The 17,450-nt window shown below is 40.1% G+C and overlaps 1 protein-coding gene across 1 annotated transcript; it reads left to right on the forward strand.

Moving 5' to 3' along the window:
- The first annotated feature begins 5,667 nt into the window (after nt 1–5,667).
- Nucleotides 5,668–16,302, forward strand: lhx4 (LIM homeobox 4). The gene is made up of 6 exons (XM_088004986.1): nt 5,668–6,196; nt 9,259–9,433; nt 11,210–11,412; nt 11,940–12,094; nt 12,912–13,083; nt 14,728–16,302. The coding sequence occupies exons 1-6, from the start codon at nt 6,118–6,120 to the stop codon at nt 15,114–15,116; spliced, it is 1,173 nt and encodes a 390-aa protein (XP_087861112.1). The 5' UTR covers nt 5,668–6,117; the 3' UTR covers nt 15,117–16,302.
- Nucleotides 16,303–17,450: the final 1,148 nt, after the last annotated feature.

Raw genomic sequence — 17,450 nt, forward strand, 5'->3', positions numbered from 1 at the left:
ATGTTTTAAGTTGCTGCCGTGTGATTTGCTGATTTGTTATTTGTGTTAAGCAACTGAACAAGTGTAGCAAATGAAATGAATCCCCAAAAAAACGTCTGTGGTTAACATGAAATAAATAAAGAAAACAAATCCTGTTTTGTCGGGTAATTTAAAAAAATAACTTCTTTATAAACCAATAAACTGAGAAAACGGACCTAATTTGAACATCGGTTTTTTTCCCCCCCTCAAATGTTCCTTTGTTTTCATCATGAGGTTAAAGGTACCTCTAGAAATCAACTACCTCATGTTATTACCACCATTTCTCTAAATATCACTGTGAGAATATCTCCCAGCGGGACCTCGGTCACCTTAACACTTCAGCTGCTTTTGGGAAACGGTTTCCCTGCTGGTCAAAACGAGCAAGCAGCTTACAGGAAGTGTTTGGGTAATGAAGCTGGAGCAGAACCAATAGCCGTCACTCACTCTGCTGTAATTCACTCAGCTGGCATCGCTCCTGTCATTCAGTTTCCTGCGAAGATTCACTCCTACTTTCGCCCTGAATGAGTGTGTTTTTAAACGGGAGCTCTTTAGTCGCGGAGGGGAAAATAATCAGAGTTTATTCTGGATTTGGGATTTTGTTTCCCAAATTATCTGGTTCCAGATTGATTGATAATATTTCACAGCCAAATAAGTTTATGGAAACAATGACAGGCAGAGTTTATTTGATTCATGATAATGCGCCATATACAAACAACAAGCCTCGCTCTTTCACAATAGTGGACTTTGATGTCTTTTTAAAAATCTATTAACTCCTGTGTATCGCACTTTAGCGCCATTATTGAGCTGACGTTTTGGTGCCAGAGTAAAATTTTAAATATCAAGGGTCTTAAAAGTATGTGGCTTTCTGACAAAGGTGACAGGACCTGGAATTGTGACCGGAAAGAGTTTTCCAAGCCTTATTTAGGTCATATAACTTGATGCTAAATTTATAGGGGCTGTCTCTATAGTCTGGACTATAATTCAACTTCATATATAGACTCATCTCACCTTAAGTGAATTATTCTACAGAATAAAACTAATTTTGAGATTTATGAATAATTTATTTCATTTATAAACAGAGATAAAACTGAGTTTGTTTTAATGATTTTCCTCCATCGCTAGCTTGAAAAAAAGAAAGATTAGTGAAACCCTAAACTGTAGCGATTAGGTGTTTTGAAAAAAAAAAAAAAAAACTGTTTTTATTTGCTAAAAAAATGGTTAATTTTCCCAGAATTGTTCTTAAAATGAATACATGCATTTCTCAATCTAGATAAATTACCAGGACTACAGCTGCCATTAACAATATAGTAGTTGTTGCAAAAACGCCTAAAATTGTGTAAAAATGAACAAGGAATCTTCATTTTTGCATTATCCAAGTTTGTCTTTACTCCATGATAAACTTATGTGAGAATAAAACCACAGCATAGACATTCATGACTGTCATTCAGCCAAAACCGTGAATTATTCGCTTATGTGTAATGTGAGAAAGCTGGACAACAATCCGACAGACCAACACCTTGGGAAGGTACCAACCCATCAGAAAGCTGGTCCAGATACATGAAGAGTTTTCTGTTCTATTATTATTATTATTACTATTATTGTTGTTGTTGTTGTTCCTCTTCCTGCCTGCATTTGATGTCCTCCCGTTTGTTGTCAAACGAGCCTATTACCGCCTCGCCTCAACACAACAGGGTCAGGTTCAATCAGGGGATTGGAAAATATCATTTCTGACGGGGGGAATAGATTCCGTTTGTTCTACCAATCTCTCCTACTAATTACCCAAATGGACAGGAGCTGTCAGGAGACAATAACTATTCCCTAATAGAATTTGCCCCCCAAGTGCAATTTAATTTTCTCCTCGGTGCTCTCTCCTCTAAGGTTTTTTCCCCCCTCGCGTGTTTTTTTTTTCCTGCCCCTCTCTCTCTCTGTTCCTCTCCTGTTTTCGGACCAAATGCTTGGGGACACGCGGTGCCTTCGCTGCCCGAGATGTTGTTGGAAGGAAGCCGGGGGGAAAAAAGTGCGGAGTTTCTGCTTCTGCTGCCGCCGCTGCTTGTTGACGAGCGTCCCCCTACAACATGCGTCGGAGGGGAAGAAGAAGAAGAAAAAGAAGAAGAAGAAGAGGAGGAGGAGAAGGAGGAGGAGTAAAGATGGGAGAGGAGACACCCTGTATGGAACCTCAGGACCACCCATGATTAGGTAGGTTTGCATGATAAGGAGCAATTCATCTTTGCAGAGAGGAAACCTAAATAAATCCCTTACGTTGTTGACCCAAAGCATCAACAACAAAAACTCTGGGGCAATTTGTTCTCAAACTAACACATCAATGTCAGAAATACTTGTGTTCAGATTTTGATCTCGTTTTTATCTCTGAGCATGACTGACCCTTATTAGAATGATGTAATGCAAAAAAAAAAAGGGTTTTATGCACAAACCCTTGCAGAGCATAATAAATTTAGTCCTTAGCGTTTCTCTTTAAGATCACGGCAAAGCCGGCCTCCTGTACCGTTTTATGACTGATGGCACCCACAGTTGCACGCATACATTATGTGCTCCATAAAAAGCTGCTCACCCGGTGAGTCGCGGGATGCTGTGTGTTTCTGACTCCCCCAGTAAGATGGATCTGTGAATCCCAGTTGTCAATGAACTCGTCCCCTGAAATATTAGATCTAATTAGAGGTGGCTGGGTCACTGCGGTGGCAAAGGAGTTGCCCTCTGTTTGAGTTATTGCCCGAGAGCTGCTTCCTCAACAAATTATTCCCCCTTCTTTGCCCTTCTTTCGTTCTTTCTTTCTTTTTTTATGTTTTATAAACAAAACATTCTGTGCTCCAGCATGGGTTTTCTTCAGGTTATTTTCTCTGCTTCTGTCTTTTGACACAGAATAGAAGTTTTAGAATGAAAAAGATGAGATTCTTTATTTTAAAAAAATATCCACTGTTTCTTATTTATATGTCGTATGTATGGGTAGAATATTTCGTGGCCTTTTTAAATGTATTTCTTTATTTCTGTATTTATTTTTATTTTTTATTTTTTAAATCACGTAATGGTCAAATTCTTGGGCATGCCATTTTAAAGATGAGGGTGGGAATAAAAACATCCCAACAAAGCAGATGTGCATGCTCACATCTCTTCTCGTTCTGGATCCGCAATTATTCTAATTGCATTGCGTTTAGCTGATAAGAGCATTTTTTTCCCCCCCATCTCCATTGTTTTTCAGGACAACTGGGTGGCCTCAATCGCAACAATCAGAATAATTGAATTGATGGCATGCATAGTTTATATAATGTGTTGAAGGATTTCTGCGGTAAAAGTGCAGTTGTAATGAAAATAAATTTCATTCGCTTGGCATGGATGGAAGGATGGATGGCTGGATGGCACATTGGTTGATGGTTGGGTGTATGGATGGATTGGACACCTGCAGAAAATTCCTAAAAACCAACATACGCGCCTTCTTAAGCAGGCTGATGTCTGCTTTCTATTTACTGAATTACATCTCAGTATTCAGATGAAAGAGACTGAAGAGCTCAACAATATGATGTATAAAGCGATTTAAAGAATAAGTAGTAGACAGGCTGTGGCGAAGACAAAGCTGCTACACAAGGGAAATCTGCAGATTTACTAAAAGGCAAATCAGATTTCTTTATTTTCGTGCACATAATCTGAATTGCTATGCAGAAAATCCTTACATTAGCATAATTTTGGAAAATTTAGACTTAAAAAGGTCAAATACTTTTATTTTATGTTTTAGTCAACAGCCATATGTGTTAGTTATTTTATAATCTCGTTTAATGTTTTATTTTTATAGCTTTTTATTATTATTATTATTGTGGTATAGTTTTCAGTGAAATAGTTGAATAAACACATTAATTAGGTCGTTGCCCAAAATCACCAATAGGCCAATGATTATTTGAGCCGCAATCCACCTGACTGCTAAACAAATTTATTTAAGTGTGTTGGGGGGGAGGGGGGGGATTACAATTTATTATCAAAACAGTGAAAGAAATCAGAGATTTGATAGGGGTCTGGCATCTGGCTGCAGATGATTTGGGTGAAGCGGACGGGGAGCCAGGCGCCTCCGCACTGGGCGCTTTTCTTTCCGCGCTTGAAGCAAATTGGAAGCGACGATTGAGTTCATCCAGCTTGAACTAGCCACCCTCCGGAGGGACCATCCTCTCTGGAAGAGCGGCCTCAGACGACGCTCGGTGAAATGCAGAGTGTCAGGAGGGACTGCGTCCAGACTCCTAATCCTGTCACTGCCGGCGGACAGGAGCAGCTCATCCAGGTGATCCGGGTCCTGTGAATTTGACTCAAACACGGTTCCAATATCAGCCTCGCTGCGTGACGCGGCTCCATTTCTGCTTCCGTTTTCCATTGCGACCAATTTTTCCCAAACAGAAAAATGTGTGTGTGTGTGTGTGTGTGTGTGTGTGTGTGTGTGTGTGTGTGTGTGTGTGCGCGCGAGCATGTTTACAGGGGCGCTTCTAGAATAGCATAAAGGCGGAGTGCAGATGGGGGCCATTGATCATTTGGGATTTTTACCCAAATCCGAAAGACAACACATAATTTCATAAATATTAATTCAATATTTATTTATTCAACACAAATGTCTATTTATAATATTTTTATAGTATTTATAATTTAAGTGAATTAATTGGCTGATTTTTAAGGTTTAGTGTTTACAAATTCAAACTTTACCTCTCTCAAAGTATGACATAGGTCAGTGATCCTGGTATAATTTAAAATATGACCTGACGGTCTTTGAGATTAAATAATTCTGATCATTTAGAGGTGAAGTAATACATAGATGTGACTAAATGAATAGCTATTTCAACTTATGATGGTGTCATAAATGGTTGTCTTGCTCGGGGTCAACAATGTGGTAAGATGGAGGTGGACGTTGAACCTTCTGGCCTCCCTTGCGGCGCCTATGCTGTTTATACAGGGTTTATAGACGTGCATTTTTTGTGTTTCTCTATATCTGGTAAGATTATTCTTTCCAAATGGAGAAACTATCTGTAATATCATGCTACGTTTGTTTCTGTTGCAATGATACGTGTAAAGTTTGGAGGAGTAAAATAAAAAGCAAACTTGGGCTCCTTGCCAGCATAGAGCCCCAATGAGAAATACGTTCACAAAGTTCTACACATCCTCAGAAAAACAGTTTGAACATTATTCCCACAATCATCATCATCATCATTAAATCATCATTTAAAACTGATTTTACAAAAATATCCTGCTTGTTGTTGGAGCTGGGAAACATTTTTATCCACATTTTAGATGTTTACATATCACCAAGTAATACCTGTTGGGTTTGCAATGAAAAATAATAACATAAAAAGGATAAAAGAAAAAGAAGAAATGGTCAAAAGACCTGCACTGACAGTATAAAAAGTAGATATTTCGCGCTGTGGGGCGCCAAATTAAATTCTGCATATGGCGTTGTAAAACCCTGGGTAGGCTCTGAATATTTCTGCAAGAACAACAACAAAATAACGCTCGTTTGTTCTTATAAATTTGCTTAAATGAGGTTTAATTTAAGCAAGCCAAAGTGATGCTCATTTGTCTTGCTGGGTTCTCCTCTTCAGGAGCTCCTGCTGGCCCCGGGCCCCTCAGAGAGTCACTGCAGTGAGCTATTTATGGTCTCCACGGGAGCAAGGTTCCGCCTCTCCGGAGACATTTTCATATACCATCTTAAACGCCCCTCTTCCTCTCTCCTCTCCTGTCGAGGATGCTATCCACCTCTGCTGTGGCGGGGGAGAAGTAAGGTGGGGGGGGGGAGAGAGGGCAACCCTCCACCTGCGCTCCTATTGGCTCCCGGTGAGCCTGTGCCGCGTTGACGTCAGACCCCCGCCGCCTCTGCGGCGCTGAATGGACAGAGCAGCCTGTCTGCTCCATACTCCAAAACAGCTCGGCACGGCGCGGCGCGGCTCGGGCATCACCCTGGGAATAGAGAAATACCTGGAAAAGAAGGTTTGAGCGGAAACAGGCCTCAACAGCAGCTTCGTGTTTTTGAGGGATTTTTTTTTTTTTTTTGCACACAAGCGAGGACGGGGGGAGTGCGCCCACCGCGTTGCGGGTGTATGTGCGTGCGTTTGGATCACGATGATGCAAAGTGCGGCGGTTCTACCGACAGAGAGTCCTGTAAAGAGTTTACCGGAGATTCTCGGTGTGCCACTGCAGCGTAAGACATTGTTTTCTTCCCCTCACCCCCTCTTCCCATCTTCTCGTCTTTTTCTGTCGATTGCCAGTCCGGGAACAGGTTGGTGAGCGCAAGCACTTCTGCTGGGTCGGCCGTATGGAGAGGTGGGCTGACTTACAGCCAGAGAATAAGGAGAGGAGACTGAAGCCCTCACAGGCCAGTGATGTGTCATGCTGCTTATAAAACAAGCTGCAAAAGTACTTAGATGAAATCAAGTCACGGTCAGGAGATGAACACCCCGTTCATCTCTGCAGCTGTTTCTTACTGTTCTCTGCAGAAGGTGCTAATGCAGTTTCAAGCTTCCTTAAACGCTATTAATAATTTCTGTTCTGAAGCGGCGGCTTGGTGTCAGCGCGATGCATCCTCAGTGCAGAGCTGCTGGACTCACACTGAGCCTCCCAGCTGTTAATTTGTAAACGAGCCTGCATGGTCAAGAGATCAGACGCGGTTGTCATCGTCGCCACGTCAGACAAACGCGCTCTGGCTTTGACTGGCATCGGTTACCGAGCCTAATAAAAGCCTCGGACGTCTTATTCCAAAAAATAAAGGGGGGGGGGGGGGCGATAATTATCAACGAAATCTCGCAACATTTCCTTGACCTCGGCGTCAAAGGCGAGAAATATTTTACATCTGTTCGCTCGTTAATCTGTGCCAAGGCCTTTCGTAATCTGATCGTGTAAAGATTGAAGTGCGACCGGATCCGTTTCTGCTCTGACCTAATTATTCAGGGTCGAGTTAGGAAAATATACAGATGGAGCGGGGGCTAATAGGCAACCCACCCCCTACATCCCCACCCAAGAAGAAGAAGAAGGGGAAAAAAGAAAACAAAAATATAATAATAACAATGTAAGGGTGAGATAATTACTGCAACTTAATTAATCTAGTTTCAAAACATTATAAGATAAAATACTCAAAACGAAATCTATCTATCTATCTATCTATCTATCTATCTATCTATCTATCTATCTATCTATCTATCTATCTATCTATCTATCTATCTATCTATCTATCTATCTATCTATCTATCTATCTATCTATCTATCTATCTATCTATCTATCTATCTATCTATCTATCTATCTATCTATCTGCTCTTTAATTTTATGAATTGATACAGATTAACAGATTGGATAAAGATCCTGCCACTCAGTCTCCTGCAGCGCCAGGATTCATCCTGGATCTAAACCTGGATTATTTCAGGAACCAAAGCAGCCGCTCTAAGCATTTCACATCAGGAAAAAGGGAACATCTAATGGCTCTTAGGTTGTAGTGTTAATTACACATTTGGTAATCATAAATTATTTACTTAGTGAGGTGAAAGATTGGAAGCACCAGCCTTACTCTGGAAATGTGTTTTTAATTCCTTTTTATTATTATTGTTATTATTTTGAAGTTGTAAAGAGAGAAAAAAAGCGATGCAACAGAAAACAGACTCTGAGTGCTATGAGAGCCACTTCTCTCTTCTACCTACATACACCTTCAATGTTTTTATTTTTATTTTAAAAAAATAAATTCTGGGGTAGGGTGAGGGCCAGTCCCAATTATTTCTGCTAAGGAAATAATGTTTGCATCTACAATATTCCAGGTTTTCAGGATTCAAGCCGAATTTTTAACAATAAAATCCAATTTATGATTCTATTTCTTACCTTTAAAAAAAACTGAGTGGTTCAGAATGGCGATCTGACTTTTTTTTTCCATATCTGATTTTTGCAAACAAACAAACAAAAAAATCATACATTTTTACTATATTACAGTATTTAATTATTATTTTTGCAAGCATACTTCTCTCGCAGCACCTGCATTTGCAGAATGCAGAATAACATGTTTTTGTTATAGGGAGATTTTTTTGTGAGTGCAAATTTGATTTCTCTCGACAGAAAATAGTCCCGTTGTGGGAGTTCAGGCTCCTGCTCATTTTTCTGCTCACTTTCACCTCAAACTGTCACCGTCGTCTTCAATGGAAACCATGCAGATGTGTAACAAAAACAAAAATGGTTCAATCAATCATTTTATATTTGTAGACATTGACAACAATAACGTCAACCTTACTTTGCATGGAAAGATTATTTTTTTATTTTGGTAAAAAAAAAGGGCCTGCGTGCACAGAAGGAACGACGCAAAATACGTCAAATGGCTCTGTTTTTATGGCTCTGTTTTTAAAATTAAAAATCGATCAGTTGTGCTTTGGAAATAAATTCATAAAGGTCTTGTGTGTCTGAATGGACACCATCTGTACTGCTGCGGATTTAGTTTTCAAAAATGATTTTTCAAAAATTCTGAATCTAATCGCGCCTTGATCTTGATTTACGTCAGGACGCCGTCTCACCTACAGACACTGGTTGTCACCACGCTTTCCATAAAATCATTCAGGGATTAATTAAGATCGAGATGGAAGAGGCAAACCAGATTAAGACGGAGAAAATCAATACGTCGTCAGAAAGAAAAAAAAAGCATTTTTGCTCTGCAGGCGAATACCTCTGTGGTCAGCACCTTGGACAGAGACGGAAATCCTTACCGAGCGCACACGGTTTTATGTAAAGACATTTATTATATTCTGGTACAAATGTATCTGGAAAATAAGGCAACATTTACTATGTGAGGATTGATTTTCCCTAAAAACGAGAATGTACCATAATAACAGAGAAAGAAGGTGAAAACAGGATCAGGAAACGCGTTATTGGAAAACGTCAGAACGAGAGAAAATCCTGAATGAACAAATCTCCAACACATTTCAATAACATATGAAAACCTAATAATTTTCATTTATCATAAAAATGTTTTTTTTCCCCTCTGTCTGATTTATTACAATTTTTGCATTTTTTTAAAGGAGGAAACTCTTGGTTGATTTTAACAAAGGATTCATATATAAATTCCTCACCGCTGAAATTCTGCACACAATCTACTTCGGCAATGTGAGAAATAAAGAAAACCCTCTCCTTCGAAACGACTTCCTATAAATACAGCGAACCTCTCTGATGATGTTGGACCTTTGCCTGCCTTGTGCCGGTGGCTGAGTGTGACATGGCCTTCTCGTTGTTTCTCCTGGCAGAGATCCCTCAGTGTGCAGGCTGCAGTCAGCACATCCTGGATAAGTTCATCCTGAAGGTGCTGGACAGACATTGGCACTCCAAGTGCCTCAAGTGCGCAGACTGCCAGACCCCGCTGGCGGATAAATGCTTCTCCCGGGCAGGCAGCGTCTACTGCAAGGAGGACTTTTTCAAGTCAGTGCGCCTTTCTCTTTTCTCCTTTTCGTTGTGTTCTTGTTATTTTTGAAATGAGCATAATCACTGTTTTGTGTTTTTATTTTGAGTCGCACAGATTGCAGCTTTTCCATGGAGGACTATATTTAATGCATCAAAACTGCAAAAAAAAAAAAAAAGTGGCAAAATTCCAGAAATAATGCTTAGAATATCTCATGTAGCTAATATATATTTTATACATAGCATAAATATTGCTGCAGATTAGACATGAACCGGCATTCTATGTTCACGATATATGATGTGTAAAAATACAATATTATCACAGTATTGCAATATTTATAATAAAAAAAAAAACAATTATCATAAAGTCTATTTTATTCTTAGCAAGACAGCTGAATGCATCCATACCAGAGCTAAATTTTTTATAACATTAGAGGTATTATTACAAAAATAATAATCGTTTTTAAATAAATTGCTTTGTTTTTTTATGTGATACATAAATTTAAGCCAAAATACACAATACACAATAAACTGACGCCAAACTTATTAGGTTTTGAATGCTTATTGCATGAAATATACCTGCCGTCATTCTGCTCTTTGTAGAGTAACGTAAGTCCAATATGCTGGTATTATCTGGTTAATTAGTGGAATTGCCTGGTTGTGACTTTAATCAGCTTTATCATTGGCGTCTTTTTAGTTTCCATATCATGTTTGACTAGAAGTATTTTGGACCAGCTGATTTTTTTCTTGTAGGGGGGCAGGAAGGTGCAATAGGTCTCTTTCAGCCATCTGACTGGCAGTGTGTAGCAACATGTGGGGGAAGGGGCAGATGGTGAAAATCCTTTTATCTGATGTCTCATTAAAAGGATTTTAATGTGTCACAACAGTCTAATGGAAGAAAGTTGTGAAATATTTATTTTAAATCGGTGGTAAACCTTCACACTGGTTCCCTGCCTCCCTGGTGAAGATGCTATTTATAACATCTGTGATTTCCACACCCATAGATTAACTTGGCTCTGATTATAAATCCCTATTTTTCACTATCTTCTTTCTTTCTTTCATTTTTTTTTTTTTTTGCCGTTTTGCTTCTTTCTTTTAATGATTGGATTTCAGAAGCATTACAGAAGAAAATTGAGTTTGACTTTCATCCAAAACAGGATCAGCAGATCTGGGCTTTTTACTAAATCACGTTTGAAAGGTTTTAATGCTCAAAGCTTGAACGAGACCCCCGAGGAGCTCTGGAGTCTAACTGGTTGCTAACTGTATTAGCTGACCCAGGGGGCCCTGTGAGGGGGGACGTTGGCATGTTCAAAACTCTTCAAACATGGAACAACGCACATGTGGTTTTGCTGGTTAGAGACTCGAAGGCTTCACTTTGCTTTTTTATGTTTGATTGGGTGGTTTCCTGATTTAGAGCCTCTCCTCTCCTCTGTCAGTGTTTTACTGCTTCTCCTCAGGGTGGGTTTACTGTGTGCTGCCTCCCTCAACAAGCTCTGTTTAATGTCGGTACTTTAGCTGCAAAAAAAAAAAAAAAAAACAAGCATGCCAACACACAAGCAGATATGCAAACCTGATGGATTCCACCGATGCATCAGTCAGGCTTGCTGTTAACAGAAATGCACTGCAGAGCTAGTTTCCTTTTGCTTTTAACAGCAAGGACTTCAAATGTTGCAAGCTCTGTGACATATTTCTGTTTGACAATGTATTTTATGGAAGCTTCGCTGTCTGCATCATCATCATCATCATCATCATCATCATCATCATCATCACCACCTCTGCTTCCTGTTTCCCCTTCAGGCGTTTTGGAACAAAATGCGCGTCGTGCCAGCAGGGCATCCCTCCGACGCAGGTGGTGCGGAAGGCGCAGGACTTTGTGTATCACCTGCACTGCTTCGCCTGCATCATGTGCAGCAGACAGCTGGCCACCGGCGACGAGTTTTACCTCATGGAGGACGGGAGGCTGGTGTGCAAGGTGGATTATGAGACCGCCAAACAGAACGGTAGGTGTGCGCACTGACAAGGCAGAACGAGAAGAAAGGGTGAACATGTACTTCCAGCGACATAAAATGATTGTTGCAAATGTCCATCTATTTGCTTCACTGCTGAAAGGCTCTGACCTAACTGGGCCGCATCAGAATTGCAGAAGAGCGTGATAGATCAAGCTGTATGCACCTCTCAGCGAGGCGAAATAACTTCTGACTGTGGATCGTTGGTGTTTGTCATCTGGGTGTGTGTGTGCTGTTTCTGTCCCTCCCTCTCCTCTGAGATTTCCATGCGTCTCTGATTGATTATGTAAAGTGAACTGATGCTCTTATATGGTGCGGCTCCAATAACTCCTCTCCTCTGGCAAAGGGTAGATTTATGTCCTCTGCTGTGGGAGTGGGACAGATGCACAAGGACAATAATACACTGCCCTGCATAACTATTCTCTTCATTTAAAACACACACACACACACACACACGCACACACACACACACACAAATATATGCAGAGGGTTGCCACTCATGTTTGCAACTGTGTTTGCAGATGATTCAGAGGGTGGGACCAAACGACCAAGGACCACCATCACCGCCAAGCAGCTGGAGACCCTCAAAAGTGCCTACAAAAACTCGCCAAAGCCAGCGCGCCACGTCAGAGAGCAGCTGTCCTCTGAGACAGGCCTGGACATGAGGGTGGTGCAGGTAGAGCGTTCATCTTTTAAAAATTTATTTTTAGGAAATTGACTTCCAAAATGAGTACGCTCCAATTTTAGCGGCGATTGAGTGAATTCCTCTGTCATAGGACATTAATACTTGTCTCTCTGATCATCTGTAGTAATTTAAACAATGTCATTATGACTGGAAAAGTCTGCAGTTCTATCACCAGGACTTAAAATCATGTTTGCTTTATGTGTTTAGAAGCTTCTGGGTATTTTTACGAACCTCTGTTTCTTGATCATGCTGAGATAGAACATAGTTATTATTTTAATCCATTCTCTATGTTGCACTGACATTGTTTTATAGTTTTTTTTAAAAATCCTTTAAAAAAAACAATAAATAATTATTTATCTATGTTCTGTATGTGCAGAATTTTGAATTAATTAAAATGTATAGATTTATTTATAAATGTATTTGTACATTTTATAATTTTTAGTTAATGTTCTAAATTAATAAACATATTCTTATTTTTCGATTTTAAAGTTTTTATTGCAGCAAAATCTTTGATTATATCATATATTGGTAAAAAAAAAAAATCAGTTATAAGTTATTATTTATTCAGCTTTTTATAGGTGCTATAAACTGTATGCCAAGCAATTGGAGAGGTTAAATATTACATCATGTTTACATGAAAAATAAACTTGTTTTTAATGACAAACTAAAATTTTCAACCAAGGTTAAAAAAAAAGAAAAAAAAAAGGAAATTATGATGGCGATGTTATTGCTTTCACAAACTCAAATAATCTGGTCTGAATCCTTGATCTGTCTTTTTAAAGATGAACATTACGGTTTAACCCGACAGGTTTGGTTCCAGAACCGGCGAGCAAAGGAGAAGCGTCTAAAGAAAGACGCCGGTCGCCACCGTTGGACTCAGTTCTATAAAAGTGTCAAACGCAGCAGAGGAGGAACCAAAGTGGAGAAGGAGAGCTCGGCTGACGATGCAGGGCTCAGCGACAGCGAGCTGAGCTTCAGAGGTATTTTTTTTTTCCAGATCATTTAGTCCCAGAAAGGGAATTAGCAGACATATTCCTGCTAATAGGATTAAGGGAGCATTCAAAATGGTAAACCACACGAGAGCTGCAGATACCAACGTGGCTTTTCATTTGCCTGCTTGTGTTTCCTGTTGGAGCGTGCCACTTTGAGGCAAATCTGAAATGTCATACCTGTTTGGGTTTTCCTCTGCGGCCGCTGATGCCTCCTGCCTTTGTTTGTTTGTGTGATGGAGCTTATTGGAAACGAGCAACGGCTCCTTAGTGGGATGCAAATGGAGTTTTAGGCATCTTTTTGTTATTTAATATTCACAGCCCCCACCTCTTTTCCCTTTTTGGATAATTGTAAAAGTCTCTGAACCAATTTGAAAAAGAACGCTGTTTTTATGAGAAATGAAAACATGGTGACAGAAACTCTATAAAGCATGTGAGGCTTTTATTCAATTAGAGAGAAAGTGCTTTTGGGCTTTGTTGTTATTGAAGCCACACAGGGGATCGATTGGAGATGTAAACACATATTTTGTGCTGCAGTTATTGACCAGCACACAGACATAGATATGAATTTCAGGTTTAGCATATGCGTCATGTTATTTAGAAGATCAGGATCCACACATTTTACTTGATATGAGTCAAGAGCTTCTGCAGCCTTTAATAATGAAGGCTGAAAAGCAAAATTTTTTAAATCTTTTAAGTTTCTTTGGAGAGAATCCCAAAACTTCTTCTGTAAATACTCATATTGCTTGATTTGTTTTTTCACATTTTGTCATGCTGCAACCCCTAAATTCAGTCTATTTTACAATACACAAAAAAGGCAGTGCACACATTTTTTTCCCTGAAGAAAAACAATGCATTGTTTGATTATTTTTTTTGTCCACAAATAAAAACATTTGGTGTGGATTTGTATTCACTCTCCTTTTTTCTAATAGCTCTAGATAAAATCCCATTCAACCAAGAGGATATTCCCCAAAATAATATCCCAAACTTTGACAGTCTCACAAAGCTCCGTTTGATCGATCACCTTAAAAAGGAGAGAGTGTGATGGAGGACTAGCATTAATCATGCTAGTGGCAGCATCATGCTGTGGGGCTGTTTTTCTTCGAGAGGTACAGAAAAACTGGTCACAGTTTCTCGGCCTCATTGTGGAGAAAACCCGTTCACCTTACAGGTTTTCTGCATTGACCCTGAAACACAGTCAGATCTATAACAGATCAATGTACGTACAGACTGGCCCAGTCAAAGCCCTGACCCAAAATACAACTAGGAATATATGGTAAGGATTGTTCATGCTGAGTTATTTGGATGGGAAAATTGTTCAGTCTAGATCTGCCGAGCTCCAAAACGTATGCCGCAAAATAATTGCAATTATGTTTGGTTGTTTCTCCAAACCTTTTAACCTGGGAGACGTTCAAAACTGTTTTTCCAAACACCTCAAAGTTGTTCACCACTTTGAGGCTTCTCTGTCATGTAAAAAGCTTTAAAACAGATTCCCGCTGCAAAAATAAAACGTTAAAGTTGTTTGAATACTCAAGCAAAGGACTGTGTCTTACTTACTGCTCAATTAAACCTATTAAAGAAGAGAAATCTCCTGTCTTATTTCTTACTGATCTTCTTCTCTGATCTCCTCTCTAGACGACCAAGTCTTGTCTGACCTCAGCCACGCGAACGGCCTTTACGGGAGCGTGGGAGACATGACCAGCAGCGCCGTCCTGAACGGCGGCTTCTCCGTCGACGCGGCGGGACAGCCCTACCAAGACATCCGGCCAGGGAGCCCCTACGGCCTACCACAGTCACCTTCCTCCATCACCTCCCTGCCCGGCCACACGCCTCTCCTCAACAACCTGACCTTTAACATGGACAGTCTGGTGGCGCAGGGGGGCCCGGGCGGAGTGGGACAGGCTCTGAGGGCCATGGCGGGGGGCCCCACCTCAGACCTCTCCACGGGCAGCAGTACGGGATACCCTGACTTCCCCACCAGCCCGGCCTCCTGGCTGGATGAGATGGACCATTCCCAGTTTTGAGCCTCCAGCAGAAGAACCACTATGAGGATTTATCAAAAGGACACGACAGATTTTGTTTTTGTTTTTTTTTTTACATTTCTTTACTTCACACTGCGAGACTTGCTGTGCTTTGTGTTGCTTGGTGGAGAGAAAAAGCTTGACTGGAGTCCAAACAGTGAGATAACAACCAGGCTGGAAGGTGCAGACTGGACTAAAGCAGTAAAGCAACACATGAATGTTCAATCTCAACACCGCATCATCACCATCATTTTTTCTTTCTTTTTTTTTAAATTATTGCCTGTTTTTATTTCGTTCAATCTTTACAAAGGAGACTAAACTCCAGAAACATTGGTGGACTGTGCTCAAACACACAGGTCAGGGCCGTCATTTGTACCGGGCCCAGAAGGCAGCTGCATGCTTCTGATTCACAATGAGTTGAACTGCTGGCCGGCCGGCCGCACCGGAGCCTTCACATTGGCATTGCACTTTACTCTCCTCTTCTTTTTCTACGTGGACGGACAGGAGCGCAGAGGAGAGAGACGTATGCACAAGGCAAACAGTGTTTCACTCGGAGAAAAACTTACACGAGCAGTGGCACAAGCGTGAATCTAGAAACATGCTCATGTTTTTTTTGTTTTTTTCTGTTTAGTTTTTTCACGTGTTACCGACAAAGTGTTTTGAGAAATGGTCTGATCTGCTGATCTGTGCATCCAGAAATTGTTTTAATGAGGGCGTTTTGAGACAAAGCGGTCATATTTACAGAATTTAATCTGAGTAAAAGACGCTTCAGAGAAGAAATCCGTTAGTATTAAACCCTTTTTCACACAAAGGAGCCAACACTTCCAGTATAGATCATATTTCTGCATTCATTTATCCTTCAGATGCAGAGATATAAAACATGTTGTTTCTGTAATAAATAAAAACACCAACAAGTATTAAAAGCAACAAAGAAACCCCCCCTTTTGTGTTTGCTCTCTTCAGTCAGAACCAGCCTTCTCCTGATAATCTTCTCAGTCAGCAGCAGCCTCAGCTCTGCCTGCTGTCAACCTACTTCCCCCAACTCCAGATGTGATGTCGGCCCTTTGTACCAGAGGGATTAACACAGTCCGCCACATTTGGAGCTGATAATTCAGCATCCGAGCTGGATCGGCTGCAGAGATCAGTCACCGTCAGCTCCAGCTTCACAAATTATTTGCTACAAGAAGAATATCTCAAAAGTAAATCCCCCCCCCCCCCCCCCCCCCCGCTGTGAGCTGCGTTTAAGTTGTAAAGTTATCTAACAGTTTCATGCTTGTGCAGGAAAATGCATCCTCCCAGATCTCATCTCTGCTCCTGTCTCTGATCTGAGGACAAACCGGTCGATGTGAGCAACTTTTTGGAGAAAACGAAATGCCAAGTCGTCTTCTTTTCTTTTTTCCTCATATTTTACCTCATGGCAAATCAAATAAAAGGCAGTGACACAATTACAGATTACAGCCCACAAATTACAATGTGTTTACCTCTTAAAATCACAATACTTTTAACATGTGTGTGAAACGGACAAGCCAGGAGAGGGGAAGGAAAAAGTTTGGCCTTTAAAATGGATCTTTATTTCTTAAAGTGCTTATTTATGCATAATTTATTTTGACTTTTTTTTTTAATAAAGGTTTTTTGATTATTAACTATTAAGACCTTACTTAAAAAAAAAACATGAGTTAGAAAAGTAAAAAATGCCATGTATTCATGCATTCAGTGATGGCACGTAATTCCAGTTAGTTTATGCCATGTAAATAAAAAGCAGAATCCCTCCAATTATAGACGTGTGTCACAGCTTTGTTCCCTGCACAAACCAGTGGATGCGCAGTAAATGCTGCTCACGGCTGAATTACAAAGTAATTTGTCAGCTGAAATCTGGGATTTTAGAGGAAAACAACACAGAAAACCCATCATCGAAGCAGTTTTGTTCAATCTGTTTTGCCTCAGAAGTTTGCATCTTATTGTTGTAAATTTTGTACAGTTTGAAAACGTGTAGATTGTCTTGTTTCATGAGCGCTATTTACTATTATTATTATTATTATTATTATTATTATTATTATTATTATATTATTATTATTGCCATTTGTCTTTGAAAAAGATGTAAAAGAGAGCACTGAATTTATTCATTTATGCCTTCTGTGTAATGGTATGAACCGTGTACAGTTAAATCTATATGAGGAAAATAAAGCTGAATTGTCTTTGGTTACCCCTCGAGTGAGTTCTCCTTTATTTTTCACAGAGCTGCCTTGCAGTGACGAATGCGAGAGCTAAGATCGCCAGGCGAGCTTTATTTATGACGCATTTAAAGAAAAATACGTCCTGTTTGTGTTTTTATTATTT

Source organism: Poecilia mexicana, unplaced genomic scaffold (genome assembly GCF_051168715.1).
Source record: "Poecilia mexicana isolate PSO_F unplaced genomic scaffold, ASM5116871v1 scaffold_4, whole genome shotgun sequence".
NCBI classification, from domain to species: Eukaryota; Metazoa; Chordata; class Actinopteri; order Cyprinodontiformes; family Poeciliidae; genus Poecilia; species Poecilia mexicana.

Bases quoted from the DNA above. Each gene is read 5' to 3' on its own strand.
- lhx4 (XM_088004986.1), top strand. From the start codon at position 6,118: ATGATGCAAAGTGCGGCGGTTCTACCGACAGAGAGTCCTGTAAAGAGT. The intron at 9,434-11,209 runs GTCAGTGCGCCT...TTTCCCCTTCAG, and splicing joins TGCAAGGAGGACTTTTTCAA to GCGTTTTGGAACAAAATGCG. The intron at 11,413-11,939 runs GTAGGTGTGCGC...CTGTGTTTGCAG, and splicing joins TGAGACCGCCAAACAGAACG to ATGATTCAGAGGGTGGGACC.